This window comes from Trachypithecus francoisi, unplaced genomic scaffold (genome assembly GCF_009764315.1).
Source record: "Trachypithecus francoisi isolate TF-2019V2 unplaced genomic scaffold, Tfra_2.0 Lachesis_group0, whole genome shotgun sequence".
Lineage (NCBI taxonomy): Eukaryota > Metazoa > Chordata > Mammalia > Primates > Cercopithecidae > Trachypithecus > Trachypithecus francoisi.
Genome location: NW_022681453.1, coordinates 152,055,792 through 152,072,760, shown reverse-complemented (window position 1 = coordinate 152,072,760; position 16,969 = coordinate 152,055,792). Strand labels below are relative to the sequence as shown.

The following is a 16,969-nucleotide window of genomic DNA, read 5'->3' as shown; positions in this document are numbered from 1 at the left end:
TTCAGAGTCCTCTTACCAAAAATCCAGACATCCTTAATTTAACTGTTATGTAGTTTCTCTGACAATAGAATTAGTTACATTGGGAAAATCAGATAGCAATTGAACATTATTCTGAACATTTTCCTGCCTTCAATCAACATATTTTATGTGCTACTGCCATCTACAGTTTAAAAAGCCAAGAGAGCATATGTATTCCAAAGGGAAAAAAATTACAAAATTATAAAGTGATATATTAAGAGATTTCACTATTTGATGGAATTTTGGTTTTCACTGTAAGAAACATGTAGTTTTCACTCTTCTAAAATAAGACAGTCATGAGATTATCTTATACAGTTGACTCTTGAATAACATGGGCTTGAACTGGGCAGGTCCACTTATACATGGATTTTCTTTCACTTCTGCCACCCCTGAGACAGCCAGATCAACTCCTCCTCTTTCTTCTCCGCAGCCTACTCAACGTGAAGGCATCGAGGATGAAGACTTTTATGATAATCCACTTCCACTTAATGAATTATAAATGTATTTTTCTAATGATTTTCTTAGTAATATTTTTTCCCTAGCTTACTTTATTGTAAGAATATAGTATACAATACATACTAACATACAAAATAACATTAATATAACATAAAATGTGTTATTTGACTATTTATGTTATAGTAAGGCTTCTAGTCAATAATAAGGTATTAACAGTTAAATTTTGGGGGAGTCAAAAGCTATCCATGGATTCGTGACTGCACAGGGGCTGTGCCCTTATCCCTTGCCATTGTTCAAAGGTCAACTGTATTATCATAAGATCTATAACATATAACCATAAGAGAGCCTGTAAGAAAAGGGCAAGTATCTTCAACTGAAATAGGTACTGCTAAACTAGTTTTCATAACTACAGAAAACAAATGAAAACTTTTCATGGGGCCTTTTGAAATTTCTATCTACCATTAAGATTTGGCTTCCAAAAGACACGTGAAGTTCAAAGGGCAAGCAGAAACAGAAGGCTAAGAAGCAAATCGGTGAGTTTTTATCCAAGAATTCTTTAACTAAACAAAAACTTTTTAAAAAATCATGGATGAGGGAGTTAGAGGAGAACCAATAATGGCGCTAACTGGGTGTCTTAGTCCATTCAGGCTACTATAACAAACCACCTTAGACTGGGTAATTAACTAATTAATTTTCTTTAAAGTCTTCTGCAAGGAGTACAAAACTGGGTAATTTACAAACCATAGAAATTTATTGCTCACTGTTCTGGAGGTTGCTGAGAGGTCCAAAATTAAAGTGCTGGCAGATTCAGTGCCTGGTGAGGGTTTATTCTCTGCTTCAGAGATGATGCCTTCTGGTTGCATCCTAATAGCAGAAAGGGTCCAGGGTGCTCCCTTCAACCTCTTTTATAAGGGCACTAATTCCATTCATGAGGGTGAAGCCCTCATGACTTCATCACTTCCCCAAAGGCTCCGCCTCTTAATACCACCACAGTAGGGATTAGGTTTCAACATGAATTTTGGAGGAACCCATTCAGACCAGAGCATTCAGTTCCTGGCCCTCTAACATTCCTATTTCACAGGCAAAATACATTCATTTCATTCCATAGTCTCACAAGTCCTAACTCCTTCCCCAAATCAGATATGGGTAAGACTCAAAGGTGCAATTCATCCTGAGGCAAATTCCCCTCCAGCTGTGAGTCTGTGAAATCCAACCTGTTTCCAAAATACAATGATGGGACAGGCACAGAACATGCATTCCCATTCCAAAAGGGAGAAAATGGAAAAGAAGAAAGGGATAATAGGTCCCAACCAATCCAAAACCCAACAGGGCAAACATTAACTTTTTTTTTTTTTTTTTTTTTTTTGAGACGGAGTCTTGCTCTGCCGCCCAGGCTGGAGTGCAGTGGCCGGCTCTCAGCTCACTGCAAGCTCCGCCTCCCGGGTTCACGCCATTCTCCTGTCTCAGCCTCCCGAGTAGCTGGGACTACAGGCGCCCGCCTCGTCGCCCGGCTAGTTTTTTGTATTTTTTAGTAGAGACGGGGTTTCACCGTATTAGCCAGGATGGTCTCGATCTCCTGACCTCGTGATCCGCCCGTCTCGGCCTCCCAAAGTGCTGGGATTACAGGCTTGAGCCACCGCGCCCGGCCGACATTAACTTTTAAGGCTTCAGAATAATCTTTGACTTGATATCCTGCCTTCTGGACACACTGGAGCAGGAGTTGGGCCCCCAGGGTACCAGGGGCCCCCATCCCCATGACTTTACTGGGGGCAGCCCATGCTCAGTTCTCCCAGGTTAGAGCTTGAGTCTTCTGCATGTGGCTCTCTCAGGCTGCAGTTGCATGCTGGAAGGTCTACTAGACTAGGGCCTCAGGGAGCGACCCCGCCCATCTCAGCTCCACTAAGCTTTGCCCTGGTGAGGGTTCCCAGTGGTGGCCTCACCTCTGTAACAATTCTCTGCCAGGATCTGTTAAGGCTCTCCAGGGCATCTTTTGAAATCTAGGTGGAAGTTATCATATCCCGCAGCTTGTGCACTCTGTACCCATTGGAGATGGCATGCATCACTCAGACACTGCCAAGGTTCACCACCTGTGCCCTCTAGAGGAGCAGCCACATACATACTTGCACTATATTTGGGCCTACCGGAGCCACACCTGGAAAGGCTAAGGAGTACTGCGCCAAAATTTGGGGAGCAGACTTGACACAGTGCCAGGAAGGGATTGCCAGGGTTTCATTAGCGCCTGAAGCCCCTCTTTTGATAGTTCTGTCCCCCATGTCTTGGCACTCTGGGCCTGTGATGGGAGGAGCAGCACCGATAATCACTGAAATGCTGTGGGTTTATTCTTCCATTGTTTTGATGAACAGCACCAAGCTTCCACCCATGCACACTAGTCTTCTTTATCAAAAGGTGACTAGGCCACTCTTTTGGTGTTCTCTCCAGAACATGCTTTTTATTCTTTACATGGCCAAGCTGAGAATTTCCCAAATCTTCACTTCTGATTATAAATTATATCTTTAATTCACTTCTCTCTTCTCACATTTTACTATAAACAGCCAAGAGAAGTCACATTGATCCTTAAACACTTTGCTTAGAAATTTCTTTGGCCAACTATCCAATTTCACTGATCCTAAGTTCCTCCTTCCACAAAACATTAAAACAGGAAAACAATTCAGTGAAGTCCCTTGCCACTTTTTTGGTGGTTGTTGTTTGGTTGTCTTATAGTGACCCCTCTGTCAGGGTCACTACAGCCTTGGACTCTTGGGCCCAAGTGATCCTCTCTCCTTAGTCTCCTGAGTGGCAAGGACTATAGGTGCCACCATGCCTGGGTTTTTGTTTGTTTGTTTTCTGAGACAGTCTCGCTCTGTTGCCCAGGCTGGAGTGCAATGGTGCAATCTTTGCTCACTGCAACCTCAGGCTCCCAGGTTCAAGTGATCTTCCTGCCTCAGCCTCCCAAGTAGTTGGGATTATAGGCACCCACCACCATGTCTGGCTAATTTTTGTATTTTTAGTAGAGACAGGGTTTCACCACGTGGGCCAGGCTGGTCTTGAACTCCTGACCTCAAGTGATCCACCAGCCTCGGCCTCCCAAAGTGCTGGGATTACAGGTATGAACCACTGCACCCGGCCTAGCTAATTTTTTAGTTTTTTTTTAGTAGAGATGAGGTCTCACTATGTTGCCCAGGCTGGTCTTGAACTCCTGGGCTCAAGACATCCTTCTGCCTTGGCCTCACAAAATGATGGGATTACAGGAATGAGCCACTGCGCCCAGCCTTGTGCTACTCTGTAACAAGGATGGCTTTTCCTCCAGTTTCCAATAACATGTCTTTCACTCCTGTCTGGGACCTCATTATAATGGCCTTTACCATCCATATTTGTGCCAACATTCTGTTTATGACCACGGAGGTACTCTCTAAGAAGAGTGAGGCTTTCTCTACAGCTCTCCTCCTCTTCTGATTCCTCATCATAATCACCCTTAATGGTCCATTCATCTCAAGAGGCTTTTTCCAGGCTGTTCCTCTGAACTCTTCCAGCCTCTGCCCATTACCCAGTTCTAAAGCCATTTCCAGTTTTAGGTGTTTGTTATGGCAGCACCCCAGTTCTTGGTACTAATTTTTGTCTTAGTCTGCTATAACAAAATACCTTAGCATAGGTAATTTATAAATGATAGAAATGTATTTCTTGAAGTTCTGGTGGCTGGGAAGTCCAGGATCAAGCTAGCAAATTCGGTGTCTAGTGAAGGCTCACTCTCTGCTTCATAGATGGTACCTTCTTGTAGTGTCTTCACTACAGGAAGTGGGGCAAAGAGCTCCCTTCAACTGTTTGTTTTTTATTTTATTATTATTATTATTTTTTTAGACGGAGTCTTGCTCTATTGCCCAGACTGGAGTACAGTGGCACGATCTCTGCTCACTGCAACCTCTGCCTCCCAGGTTCAAGTGATTCTCCTGCCTTAGCCTCCCGAGTAGCTAGGACTACATATGTGTCACCATGCTCGGCTAATTTTTTGTATTTTAGTAGAGATGGGGTTTCACTGTGTTAGCCAGGATGGTCTCGATCTCCTGCCTCGTGATCCACCTGCTCGGCCTCCCCAAGTGCTGGGATTACAGGCGTGAGCCACCACACTCAGCAATTTTTGTATTTTTAGTAGAGATGGGTTTCACCATGTTGACCAGGATGGCCTCGGTCTCTTGATCTCATGACCTGCCCACCTCGGCCTCCCAAAGTGCTGGGATTACTGGCCTGAGCCACCGCACCCAGCCTCAACTTCTTTTATAAAGTCACTAATCCCTTCCATGAGAATGAAGCCCTCATAGCTTAATCACTTCCCCAAAGGTCCCACCCCTTAATACCATGACAATAGGGATTAAGCTTCAACATGAATTTTGGAGGGACACATTCAAGAGATAGCAATGGGGTCTTACAACAATTAGGAAACCAAAAACGAAATTCTGATTCCTGTCTAAGAACTCAGAACTGAAAAAAGGACCTCAGAAGTAGGTGGACAAATTAAGTACTTGGGATGGCCCAGTTGAAGGTAGAGTTCCAAATCTCCTCTCCTTCTTGTGACCTTTGTTCTGCTGATCCTGAGATTTACAGTAACTGAGTTAGTACCACACATCACTACTTATTATTAACAGAACTGGACCATGTAAGGACAAACATGCATGTTAGTTCAAACTGACAATGGGAGAAAAATTATATATGCTTCCAAAGGATAAATTCACCTTGGGGTATAGCAGCATTAAACAAACAAAAAATAATAGAAAATAATCTCTCAAAACAGAAGAGTATTGTAAGGGCAAGACTCATAAAAATTTGAGTATGTTTAATTTTGGTGCTAATATAATCACATTTCAAAATGCAAATTTTAAAGTTGAGTGTTTTATCTCATTTGCACCTATAGTAGTGGCTGAGGAGGGGCAAATGCTTAGCAAATGTCTGAAAATAGAACCTGAGCTACCTTGAAATGAGGGCTCTTATTTGAGCTTAAATCTCCATGAGGTTTGGAGGTAGACTACATTCTTCACATACTTACAGTAAATTGTGTTGGATCTTTAGCTTGATTTCTACAGATGATAAACAGTCCTCAACTAACCAAGGAAAATGTCATGTCAAGAATGTGTCCTAAAGTCTTAGAGACTTTCTGAAACCATTAGGTATGTTAAAAGATATTTTTATCTAAATAATTTTGCATTTAACATAGTCCACAGTACACTGTGGGCGAAATTTATTCTTATTGCTCTACAGATGAAAAGATGGAAACACTGGTAACAAAGAGTTATTGCTTAAATGTTTGAGTACTTTTACTAATGGTGGGTAAGGCCATTTAAATTAGACTTAGTTTCAGAGTAGTGGAATGCAACCTTGTTTATAAATAAGTCTGCTGAAAGTGCTACACACTTCACGCTCTAGCATAATTAATGAATGACTTTAGAGAAACAGTTGTTTTCCATTTTTCATTCATTATTTCTACCACTAAAGATTAAAATAAATTGGTATATTGTTTTTTCTCCAGAAGCCTTTAATGAAAGGAGTTTTAAATTAATAGCTCCAGATGTAAATTAACTGTTGGGTCTCAGATTCCATTTATGTGAGACTACATAGTTTAGAGCAGTAAAGGTTATTTTATAAGAAAAAGAAAAGAGGAGGAGGACATAAAGCATAATACATTTCAAATCAATTTAAACAACTAAATACAAGAGAAACCTCATACAGAGAGCAAAAGACTTAAAACTACATATCCAGAATCCACAGATTCAAATATGTGAAAATTAAATATTAAAGAGCACAATGACTTTCTTTTTCTCAAGCTCAAGACTTGACCAGATACACTCAGATAAAAACAGAATGTTTTTTAAAAGTGACTCAGATAACTGAAATTAATTATATATATTTTTTTCTTTTTGAGACAGGGTCTTGCTTTATCACCCAGGTTGGAGTGCAGTGGTGCAAACACAGTTCACTGTGACCTTGACCTCTTGGGCTCAAGCAATCCTCCCGCCTCAGTCCTCCAAGTAGCTGGGACTTCAGGCATGTGCCACAGTGACCAGCTGTTTTTTGTTGAGACAGGGTTTCACCATGTTGCCCAGACTGGTCTTGAACTCCTGGGTTCAAGCGATCCACCTGCCTTGGCTTCCCAAAGTGTTGGGATTACAGGTGTGAGACACCTACCACTCCTGGTTTAACTGGAATATCTGATCAAACATATTTAATGCAATTATCCTTTACATTAGTCTTCACTAAACAAAGTTTCAATTCTAAGATTTGATAATTTTCTTACCATTTGGGGTCCAACATTCACATTTATTGGTCCTAAGGTTTTTGGTAAAATCTTTGTAGGTGAGTTGGTATTGGAAACTGGAAATGCAACAAATGAAATGTTGCCTGAAATGATATCAAAACATTAAGTTAGTATTCTGCAATACCAAGGCCATTTTCTAGCTATATACACCCATGGTCCTAATTCATTTTGTTGAGGTAATTTATAAATATCTTAGGAAGCACATTATGAACAAAACACACCTTACTGAAAAGCCATACTAATGACTGCTTTGTTGTAAGGAATACAATTAACTTTGCTGCATAACTAATCTTACTTATATTTTACTGAAAGTCTATAAAATAAATAGTTCCAATTATTTGACAATTAACTACGAAACTTTCAGTTGGTCTTTTAGAGGAAAAAATATTTAGAGAATATATAATGCAAATCACAGTTTATATCAGAATTGAGAAAGAGATCTTTAATAGACAAGACGGAACAAATAATATATCTGATGATGAAACATAACATGAAAAGTAAAATAACTATTTAAATTTCTTTATAGTACAAAACATCGAGACTAAAAGCTAACATATTTTCAAACTGTCAAATTGATAATGCTTTAGGGTTTTATAATACTAGAGAAAAAACATGGTGCTAACTAGTTATTAATACTAGAAACAGTGGGATCTGTACCGTGTTTTCAAGTGATCTCAGTACTTTAAATTTCAAATTAACATAGCAAACTTCTACCAAGAAAATTCCCCCCTGAAGGAAAAGCCAACCTATTATTTTCTGAACTATAACATCAACTACTTAATTCCCCCAACAAACTTCAGCTTATCAATGTTTCTCTTAGAAGATAACAGTGTAACAAAATAGATCAAAGGAGATCATCCAGGAAGTATGTGAAAGGCCAACACTAAAACCCGGGGACAAACAACATTTAAGGTTAGGACAACAAAGACATTTCCTTCTTAGTTGCCTTCCTCAGATGACCCCCATCTTCCAAAACTTGACCACACTCTTTAATCCCCTTACTATTTTTTTTTTTTTTTGAGATGGGGGTCTCTCTCTGACACCCAGGCTAGAGGGCAGTGATGCAATGACAGGTAACTATAGCCTCAAACTCCAGGGCTCAAGTGATCCTCCCACCTCAGCCTCCAAAGTGGCTGACACCACAGGCATGCGTCACCACACCTGGCTAATTTTTTTTATTTTGTAGAGATGGGGTCTTGCCATGTTGCCCAGCCTGGTCTCAAACTCCTGCGCTTCAAGCAGTTCTCCCCCTTAGTCTCCCAAAGTGCTGGGATTAAAGGCTTGAGCCATGGCACCCAGCCCAAATGACTTCTTTTTTCTTTTTCTTTTTCTTTTTTTGAGAGTCTCGCTCTGTTGCCCAGGCTGGAGTTCAGTGGCGCGATCTTGGCTCACTGCAACCTCTGCCTCCCAGGTTCAAGTGGTTCTCCCATCTCAGCCTCCTGGGTAGCCGGGATTCCAGGCACCCGCCATCATGCCCAGCTAATTTTTGAGTTTTAGTAAAGACGGGGTTTCACCATATTGGCCAGGCTGGTCTCGAACTCCTGACCTTGGGTAATCCGCCTGCCTCAGCCTCTCAAAGTTCTGGGATTACAGGCGTGACCCACCGTGCCTGGCCCAAAATGGCTTCTTTCATCTCTGCTCTGCACTTTCTGCCTCTTCAGGGATCTCACCCATCAGTTATCTACTCTGTCTCCTGAACTTTCAACTATTCCATTGGCCCTTTCCCTTCAGTTTTTGTAGAGTTCATTTTCCCCCTAATTCCACAAATAAAATCAAATTATATTTATTGTACCCACTCAGCAAGTCCAAGTACCCAAATCTGCTTCTACTTCCTGTTCTCACTCTTGATATATGACTGAGCCCTCGTATATGATCATTGAATCCACCCAATGATCCAATCTAGAAATAATCTTCAGATCTTCACTCCATCTCCTTCTCATTCAACTGACCACCGTATTTGTTATTTCCTTATTCTAGTTCCTTTATGCCAGCAGTCCCCAACCTTTTTAGCACCAGGGACTGGTTTCGTGGAAGACAGTTTCTCCACAGACGGGGGTGAAGGGAGGTATGGTTTTGCAATGATTCAGGAACATTACATTTATCGTGCACTTTATTTCTATTATTATTACATTGTAGTATATAATGAATTAGTTATACAAATCATCACAATGCATAATCAGTGGGAGCCTTGGGCTTGTTTTCCTGCTACTAGAGAGTTCCATCGGGGAGGGATGGAGACAGTGACAGATCATCAGGCATTAGATTCCCATAAGAAGTGTGCAACCTAGATCCCTCACATGCACAGTTCACAATAGGGTTTGTGCTCCTATGATAATCTAATGCCGCTGCTGATCTGACAGGAGGCAGAGCTCAGGCGGTGATGTGAGCGATGAGGAGTGGTTGTAAATACAGATGAAGCTTTGCTCACTCACTGGCTTGCCTGCCTGCCACTCACTTCCTGCTGTGTGGCCCAGTTCCTAACAGGTCACGGACTGGTACCTGGTGGCCCGACTGGGGATCCCTGCACTATGCTGCTGGCACTCATTTAATTTGCAACTTCATATCTGGTTTGAATACAGTTACCCTCTAACTCAGTTGATTGACAATACTGGCTGTCCAATGGAATCGCCTGGGGAACAATGAACAATACCAATGCCTAGGATCCTAGAGCTGCCGATATAATTGATCTGGGGTGAACCTGGGCATTGGGCCATTAAACATTCTCCAGACAGTTCCAATGTGCGGCTAGGGCTGAGCACCATCGCTCTTACTAGATATCCTACCTCTAACAGCTTTCCCAGCCACTCCACGCATCTATAACAAACCAGTCTTTCAACTGGCAAAATTGCTTTGAATACTCCCCTAATTATGGTTTTTAAGGACTCCACAACACTTCCTAAAAGCCTCTCAGACTCCTCAACATGGCACAAAAGCTCGCAGTGGACATCTCACCCCTGCCTCCTTTCACAGCTTCATCTTCAGTTGCTCCCTCCACATGTACCCCGCAATCCAACAGATTAAATACTTTACATTTCCAGAGAGGCTCCAATTCAACCAACTGGCTTTGGCATACACCTTTCCATCTGTTGAGAAGGCCCTTCTCTACTGAGCCAACTCCTACCTACTAGCACTTCAAAATGGATGGCTTCCACACCATTTTCTGAGCAATTATTATGTCCCCAGAGTCTGTTCCAGAGGTTTCCTATATATACATACATATATGTATGTACATATAAATATACACACATATATGTATGTACATATAAATATACCACATATATGTATGTACATATAAATATACACACACATATAAAGTGTATATATACACATATATATGCGCACACACACACACACACACACACACATACACACTCTTGTCCTAAGCATCGATGAGGAAAAAAGTATATATATATATACACACACACACACATACATTTTATGTGTATGTATATATGTATGTGTGTATACTTTTTTCCTCATCGATGCTTAGGATAACAGTGTGAAATAGATTATTAGTGACCCTATTTTATATATTAAGAAATTGAGATTGAAATTAAATACAAGGTCCCATGGTAGTGAAGCCGATATCTCCACCTCCAAAGCCTCTGCTCTATGCATCTCCTCCTTCTTAAAAGCTGTCCCATCCCCTGTGGTCTAAATTCTGGATATTCCTCTTCTGGCTTCTCATAAAACCTGTTATCACTTACTTGTAATTCTATTATAAATGGGCTACGTCTCTCAGCTTTGTATCCTAGCACCTAGTTTAGTCCTTGGAACAAAACAGGTGCACAAATGATAAAAACTGTTTGATCAGCCAAGATTGAAAGTATTACCTTTCCTAATCTGGATGCCAAACTTCCTGCAATACAGCTTAAATTACAACCCTTGTTATTTTTCCAACCAAGATCATAACTCATACTGAGTTTGAAATCAATTTAAACAGCAGGTCCTTTGTTTATTTCGCTTTTAACATGACTGAACTGGTATTATCAAATAAAGTTTCCCTACCTTGCAATTGTGCAACTGATTTTCTTAAAACAAAATGTGGCCGGGCAGTGGCTCACGCCTGTAATCCCAGCACTTTGGGAAGCCAAGCAGGGCAGATCACTTGAGGTCAGGAGTTCGAAACCAGCCTGGCCAACATGGTGAAACGCTGTCTCTACTAAAAATACAAAAGTTAGCCAGGCGTGGTGGTGCACACCCATAATCCCAGCTACTTGGGAGGCTGAGGCATGAAAATCACTTGAACCGAGGAGGTGGAGGTTGCAGAGAGCCGAGATAGTGCCACTGCACTCCAGCCTGGGCAAAAGAGCAAGACTGTCTCAAAAAAAGAAAAAAGAACAATAAATTGACAAAACAAAAATTACAGTCCAGAAATAATTTCACCTATATACGAAAGTTTTGTACATGATAAAGGTAGTATTTCAAACCAATGATGTTGAGACAAGAGACTATCCATTTGGATAAAAGAAATTTTAGATTTCAACTTATCACATTGAACAAAAACAAATTTCAGAAAATCAAATATTTAAACATAAAAATTAAAACTTAAGAAAAAATACAATAATATTTTTATAATCCTGGAATGAGGAAGGCCCTCCTCACCGTGTTACAGAATTCAGATATCTTAAGTGAAAAGACTGATGGATCTGACTACTTAAAAATCAAAACTTTCTCTATAGCAAGACTTAATATATTTAGAAGACAAATGTCAGGCTGGTAAACAAATGTGCAACGCACAGGTCATTTGATTACCATTCTTAAAAAAATTTTGTTTATTTAACCTACTGTTATGAATTAATAAGAAAAAGGTAATACCCCAATATAAAAATAGATCCGGTATATGAAGAAATACAGGTGCCATTGATCACATGAAAAGATGCTTGATTTTAATAATTAAAAAACTAACTTTTGGGCCAGGCGCGGTGGCTCACACCTGTAATCCCAGCACTCTGGGAGGCCAAGGTGGGCGGATCACAAGGTCAAGAGTTCAAGACCAGCCTGGCCAACATGGTGAAACCCCATCTCTACTAAAAATACAAAAATTAGCTGGGCATGGTGGCGTGTGCCTGTAATCCCAGCTACTTGGGGGGCTGAGGCAAGAGAACTGCTTGAACCCAGGAGGCGGAGGTTGCAGTGAGCCAAAATCATGCCATTGTACTCCAGCCTGGGTGACAGAGTAAGACTCAGTCTCAAAAAAAAAAAAAAATTTTTTTTTTGCATACTAGACTGATAAAAAATTAACAAGTCTGATAATGCACTGAGTTGGTAAGGATGTGGCAAAACAGGCACATTTTAAAAATACTGACTTGGCACCTACTACTCTATGTCAAGAACTAAGGCTAAGCATTAGGATATTCAGTGAACAAGCAACATTGTTCCCTGCACTCAAGGGACTAACATACTCTGTTAGTGAAGGGAATACTGTAGAGCCTTTCTGGAGGTTCTGATGATGTGTTGATGTGTTGATTTTAATTAGAAAGGAATAAACTGACCGTGTGTTAGAATACAAAATTCTACATAAATACTTTAAAAATAATTCTACACTTTTTTTTTTTGAGACGGAGTCTCAGTCTGTCCCTCAGGCTGGAGTGCAGTAGTGCGACCTCGGCTCACTGCAAGCTCTGCCTCCTGGGTTCACACCATTCTTCTCCCTCAGCCTCCCCAGTAGCTGGGACTACAGGTGCCCACCACCACGCCCAGCTATTGTTTTGGATTTTTAGTAGAGACGGGGTTTCTCGATCTCCTGACCTCATGATCCGCCTGCCTCGGCCTCCCAAAGTGCTGGATTACAGGCGTAAGCCACCATGCCCGGCCTATAATTCTACACATTTTAAAGCTTTTTTCCATCTCAACAAATACCCTCTGTTGCCTAAGTGGTAAGCTAATGTCTGGCTTCTGTGACATCATGATTGACAATGGGCATACCCTCTGACTAGCAGTTCCTCTGGTGGAAATATAATAAACTAGGCAGATAAGAATAATTGTACGTGTCCTGGGATTGGAGCACGGTGGAGAAAAGCTAAGGCCTACAAACAATTTAAGTGTTTAAACATCTTCTAGTACATGTGCATGATGGAATATTATATAGTCCCTAAAAATACAAGCATGTATTGCCATGGAAAAATGTCCTATTATAAAAGAACACGATTACATTTACCTGAAAAACTACATATACGTATATTTTTCACATTTTTTTTTATATATTCATAAAAAGTCTGCCAAGAGAAACCACAAATTTAATAGTGGTTAGCTCTGATGAGTAGCACGGAGAAAGCATTGTTTTATACTTTTTATTATTTGAAAAAAACATTTTATGAACATGCATGCACGTGTTTTATAATTTTAAAAGCTACTGTCGCCAGGTGTGGTGGCTCACGCTTGTAATCCCAGCTCTTTGGGAGGCCAAGGCAGGAGGATCACGAGGCCAGGAGTTTGAGACCAGCCTGATCAACATGGTAAAACCCCGTCTCTACTAAAAATACAAAAATTAGCCAGGTGTGGTGGTGTGTGTCTGTAATCCCAACTACTTAGGAGGCTGAGGCAGGAGAATCGCTTGAACCTGGGAGGTGGAGGTTGCAGTGAGCCAAGATCGCACCACTGCACTCCAGGCTGGGTGACAAAGCGAGACTCCGTCTTATAAATAAATAAATAAATAAATAAATAAGTAAGTAAGTAAGTAAGTAAGTAAGTTACTATCATTCTGAAAGACAGAGAGAATGAATCAGCCATAGCTACTAAAACAAGTTGAAGATCTAGAAATGATTGTCTCATAAGTAGTAAAAATGAAATTTGCTTTAAAAGTAGTTAAAAGGACTCCATTAGAATTCCAATAGCTGCAATACCCAGAAATAAAAGCCACATGTTTAGACAAAACTTACTTTCATCAAATCAACTAAGTTCAGCAGCAGAAATATATATATATATTTTGACTCAAAAAGACACCTTTAAATAGATTATAAAGATTCAGTCAACCAAAATTTCAGCCAGGCTGAGAGAAGTAAATAAAGTCTAAACAGTTTTTCCTAAGTGCGTGGCCTAAGTTCATAGCTCCTTGGCAATAGGAGCTTGACACTGTCCAGAAGCTGATTCCTGGGACTCAGTGTATTAAAAACAACAATTTTTAAAGTTGCCTGGATTTTGGTTCTGGCAATTCCCTCAATTAACTAAATGAGATCAATCACCTAGGGAAGTGGCTAAGAAACAGAACTAAAAACTTATGCCAGATGTTGGCTCAGGCACAAGATTTTGGCTCAAATATTATTTCAATTTATTGAGTAATATTTTTGTTTTCCACTAGAATTGTCTAGACACCATAGATTTTTTTTCCACTCATAATTCTTTAGGGGGTTCCAGTTACAATTAATCACCTTCAATATGTCCAATTAAAATGAAAAAAAAATCCAGTTACATAATTGTGGTTAGTTTATATGATGCTTATATAAATTTTTTTCCATGGCATAGACTTTCTGAAAAAAACTTTCTTTGCTTGAATTAGCTTTAGGAAAAACCGTCTTCACCCAAGCCTACATCACATCCTCCTACAAGAACCAAATTGGTCACTTACTATAGGAAAGAATACATCTTTTTTGTGGGTTTAGAAATGTCTTAAAGTAGAAGCAATGGTATAGACCATATATACAGGGTCCAACTTCACAGGACAAGCTAACCTATAACCTAAAATAAAAGTTTTTGGTTTGTTTTGAGACAGGATTCTTGCTCTATCATTCAGCCTGGAGAGCAGTGGCACTATCAGAGTTCACTGCGGCCTCAAACTCCTGGCTCAAGTTATCCTCCTGCCTCAGCTTTCCAATGAGCTGGAACAACTGGTGTGCACCACCATGCCCAGCTATTTTTTTTTAATTTTTATTTTTTTGTAGGTAGGGGGTCTCACTATATTGCCCGGGCTGGTCTCGAAAACTCTTGAGCTGAAGCCATCCTCCCACCTTGCCAAAGCACTGGGATTACAGGCATAAGCCACCACACCCAGCATAAGTAAGTTAAAATGACCTAGATTGTGGTGGTGTATGTGTTTGCTGAAGTCCCAATTATACCTTAATAAAATGATGGAAAACTGTAACATGGGCGAGTTCATATTAATTAGTAAGATGCTAATTATAGATTATACCATCCTCTGCTTTTCCTCTTCTGTCACCTCAACTGGCTCTTAAAAAAAAAATACAGGTAGTTCCTCTTCTTGTCTAAAAAACATCCCTTCAGCTACTGTTCCTTTTAAGTCAGTCTCCTGCATCATCACAATCTTTCCCTCTCTGCCAGATCATTCACATCAGTACATAAACATGCATAATTTCTTCCACCTCAAAAACAAAAAACAAACCAACTTTTCTTGACCATCCACAGTCCTCCAGTTACCAACTAATTTGTTGCCCTCTACAGCAAAACTACTCACAAAATCTGCCAGCATTTGCTGTTTCCACTTCTTCCGTATCTGTTTCTTTTGAACCCTCTCTTCCCAATTTCCCCCCACAATTCCACTGAAATTCTTGGCCTTCAATTTATTTTAACCTTCCATGTACTCTGACACTTTTTACAATCACACTTTAGAAACACTTTCTTTAGAAACACTTTCTCCACTTGACATCCAAGTCACCATTTTCTCCTGGTTCTCCTCCCAATCTACTGGCCGCTCCTTCTCAGCCTTAGTTGCTGGCTCCTTTCTCTCTAAACATTTGGGAGCCCCTTAGCTCGGTCCTCCAACCTCTCGGCTGTGAGCCCTTCCTCATGAGATGATCCCATCTTAGTCTCCTGGCTTTAAATATGCTGATGACTCTGGTGTATATTTCTCCGGATTAAATTTATCCCTCCAACTTTGGACTTACATATCCACTTATCTTCTCATTATCTCCATTTGATGTGTCATATGTATCTCATATGACACATCATATCCAAACTTAACATATCCAAAATCTAACTCTGGACTGCCCCCACCCCACCCAGAAACCTCCTTCTTCATCTCAGTAAATGAAAACTCTTCAACTGCTCAGACTGAAAAGATTACCGTTGAGACCTTGATTTCTCTGATATCCCACGCTCAATTCATTCATAAATCCTGCAAGCTGGATCTTTAAAATACAGCTTGAATACAACCACTTCTCACCTTCTCCTCTGCTATCACTCTGGTCCAGGACAACATCTCGGCTTGAATTACTGCAATAGCTTCCAGATGCAGCTCCATGCTGCTGCCCACCCTACCCCACAACTCTATTTCCATGCTCTCTAATACAGTAGTCACTAGACACAGGTGGCTACTTGAGCACTTGAAATGTGGTCAGACCTGGATTTTAAGTTTATTTAATTTTAATTAACATATTTAAAAACTAAAGCAAATGAAGTATTTTCCCATTAAACACAACTTTATCATTTTGATAGGGCTATATTTCACTTCAATTGTTGAAAATTTAGCATTTAAACTGAGATGTGCTCTAGTTATAAAATGCACATCAGATTTTGAAGACTTAGCACGAAAAACTATAAAACATCTGACTAATGTTTATATTGATATGTTGGCTGATAATGTTTTTAACTTTTTAATTTTATTTTCTCTCTAAGGAGAGATGGAGTCTTGCTCTGTCACCCAGGCTGGAGTGTAGTGGTGCGATCTCAGCTCATTGCAACCTCCATCTCCTGGGTTTGAGCAATTCTCCTGCCTCAGTCTCCCGAGTAGCTGGGATTACAGGGGCCCGCCACCACGCCCAGCTAATTTTTATAGAAACAGGGTTTTTGCTATGTTGGCCAGGCTGGTCTCGAACTCCTGACCTCGTGATCCACCCACCTTGGCCTCCTAAAGTGCTGGGATTACAGGCGTGAGCCACCAAGCCCGGCAACATTTTTTTTTTTTTTTTTTTTAAGACAGTCTCACTCTGTCACCCAAGCTAAAGTGCAGTGGTGCGATCTCAGCTCACTACAACTTCCACTTCCTGGGTTCAAGCAATTCTCCTGCCTCAGCCTCCTGAGTAGCTGGGACTACAGGCGCCCACCATCACGCCTGGCTAATTTTTTTTTTTTTTTTTTTTTTGAGACGGAGTCTTGCTCTGTCACCCAGGCTGGAGTGCAGTGGCGCGATCTGGGCTCACTGCAAGCTCCACCTCCCGGGTTCACGCCATTCTCCTCTCTCAGCCTCCCGAGTAGCTGGGACTACAGGTGCCCGCCACCATGCCCGGCTAATTTTTTGTA

At 40.7% G+C, this 16,969-nt stretch overlaps 1 protein-coding gene across 18 annotated transcripts in view; it reads right to left on the bottom strand.

Moving 5' to 3' along the window:
• The window catches only part of TFDP2 (transcription factor Dp-2), a 217,923-nt gene that overhangs the window by 54,614 nt on the left and 146,340 nt on the right, over window positions 1-16,969 (bottom strand). For 17 of the 18 annotated variants that reach the window (XM_033212434.1, XM_033212442.1, XM_033212433.1 and 14 more), the window contains one exon: window positions 6,755-6,858. The exons of the other annotated variant lie outside the window; for it this stretch is intronic. In XM_033212434.1, the coding sequence (XP_033068325.1) occupies window positions 6,755-6,858 (104 nt within the window). The remainder of the gene's footprint in view (window positions 1-6,754; window positions 6,859-16,969) is intronic. 18 annotated transcript variants of the gene reach the window in all.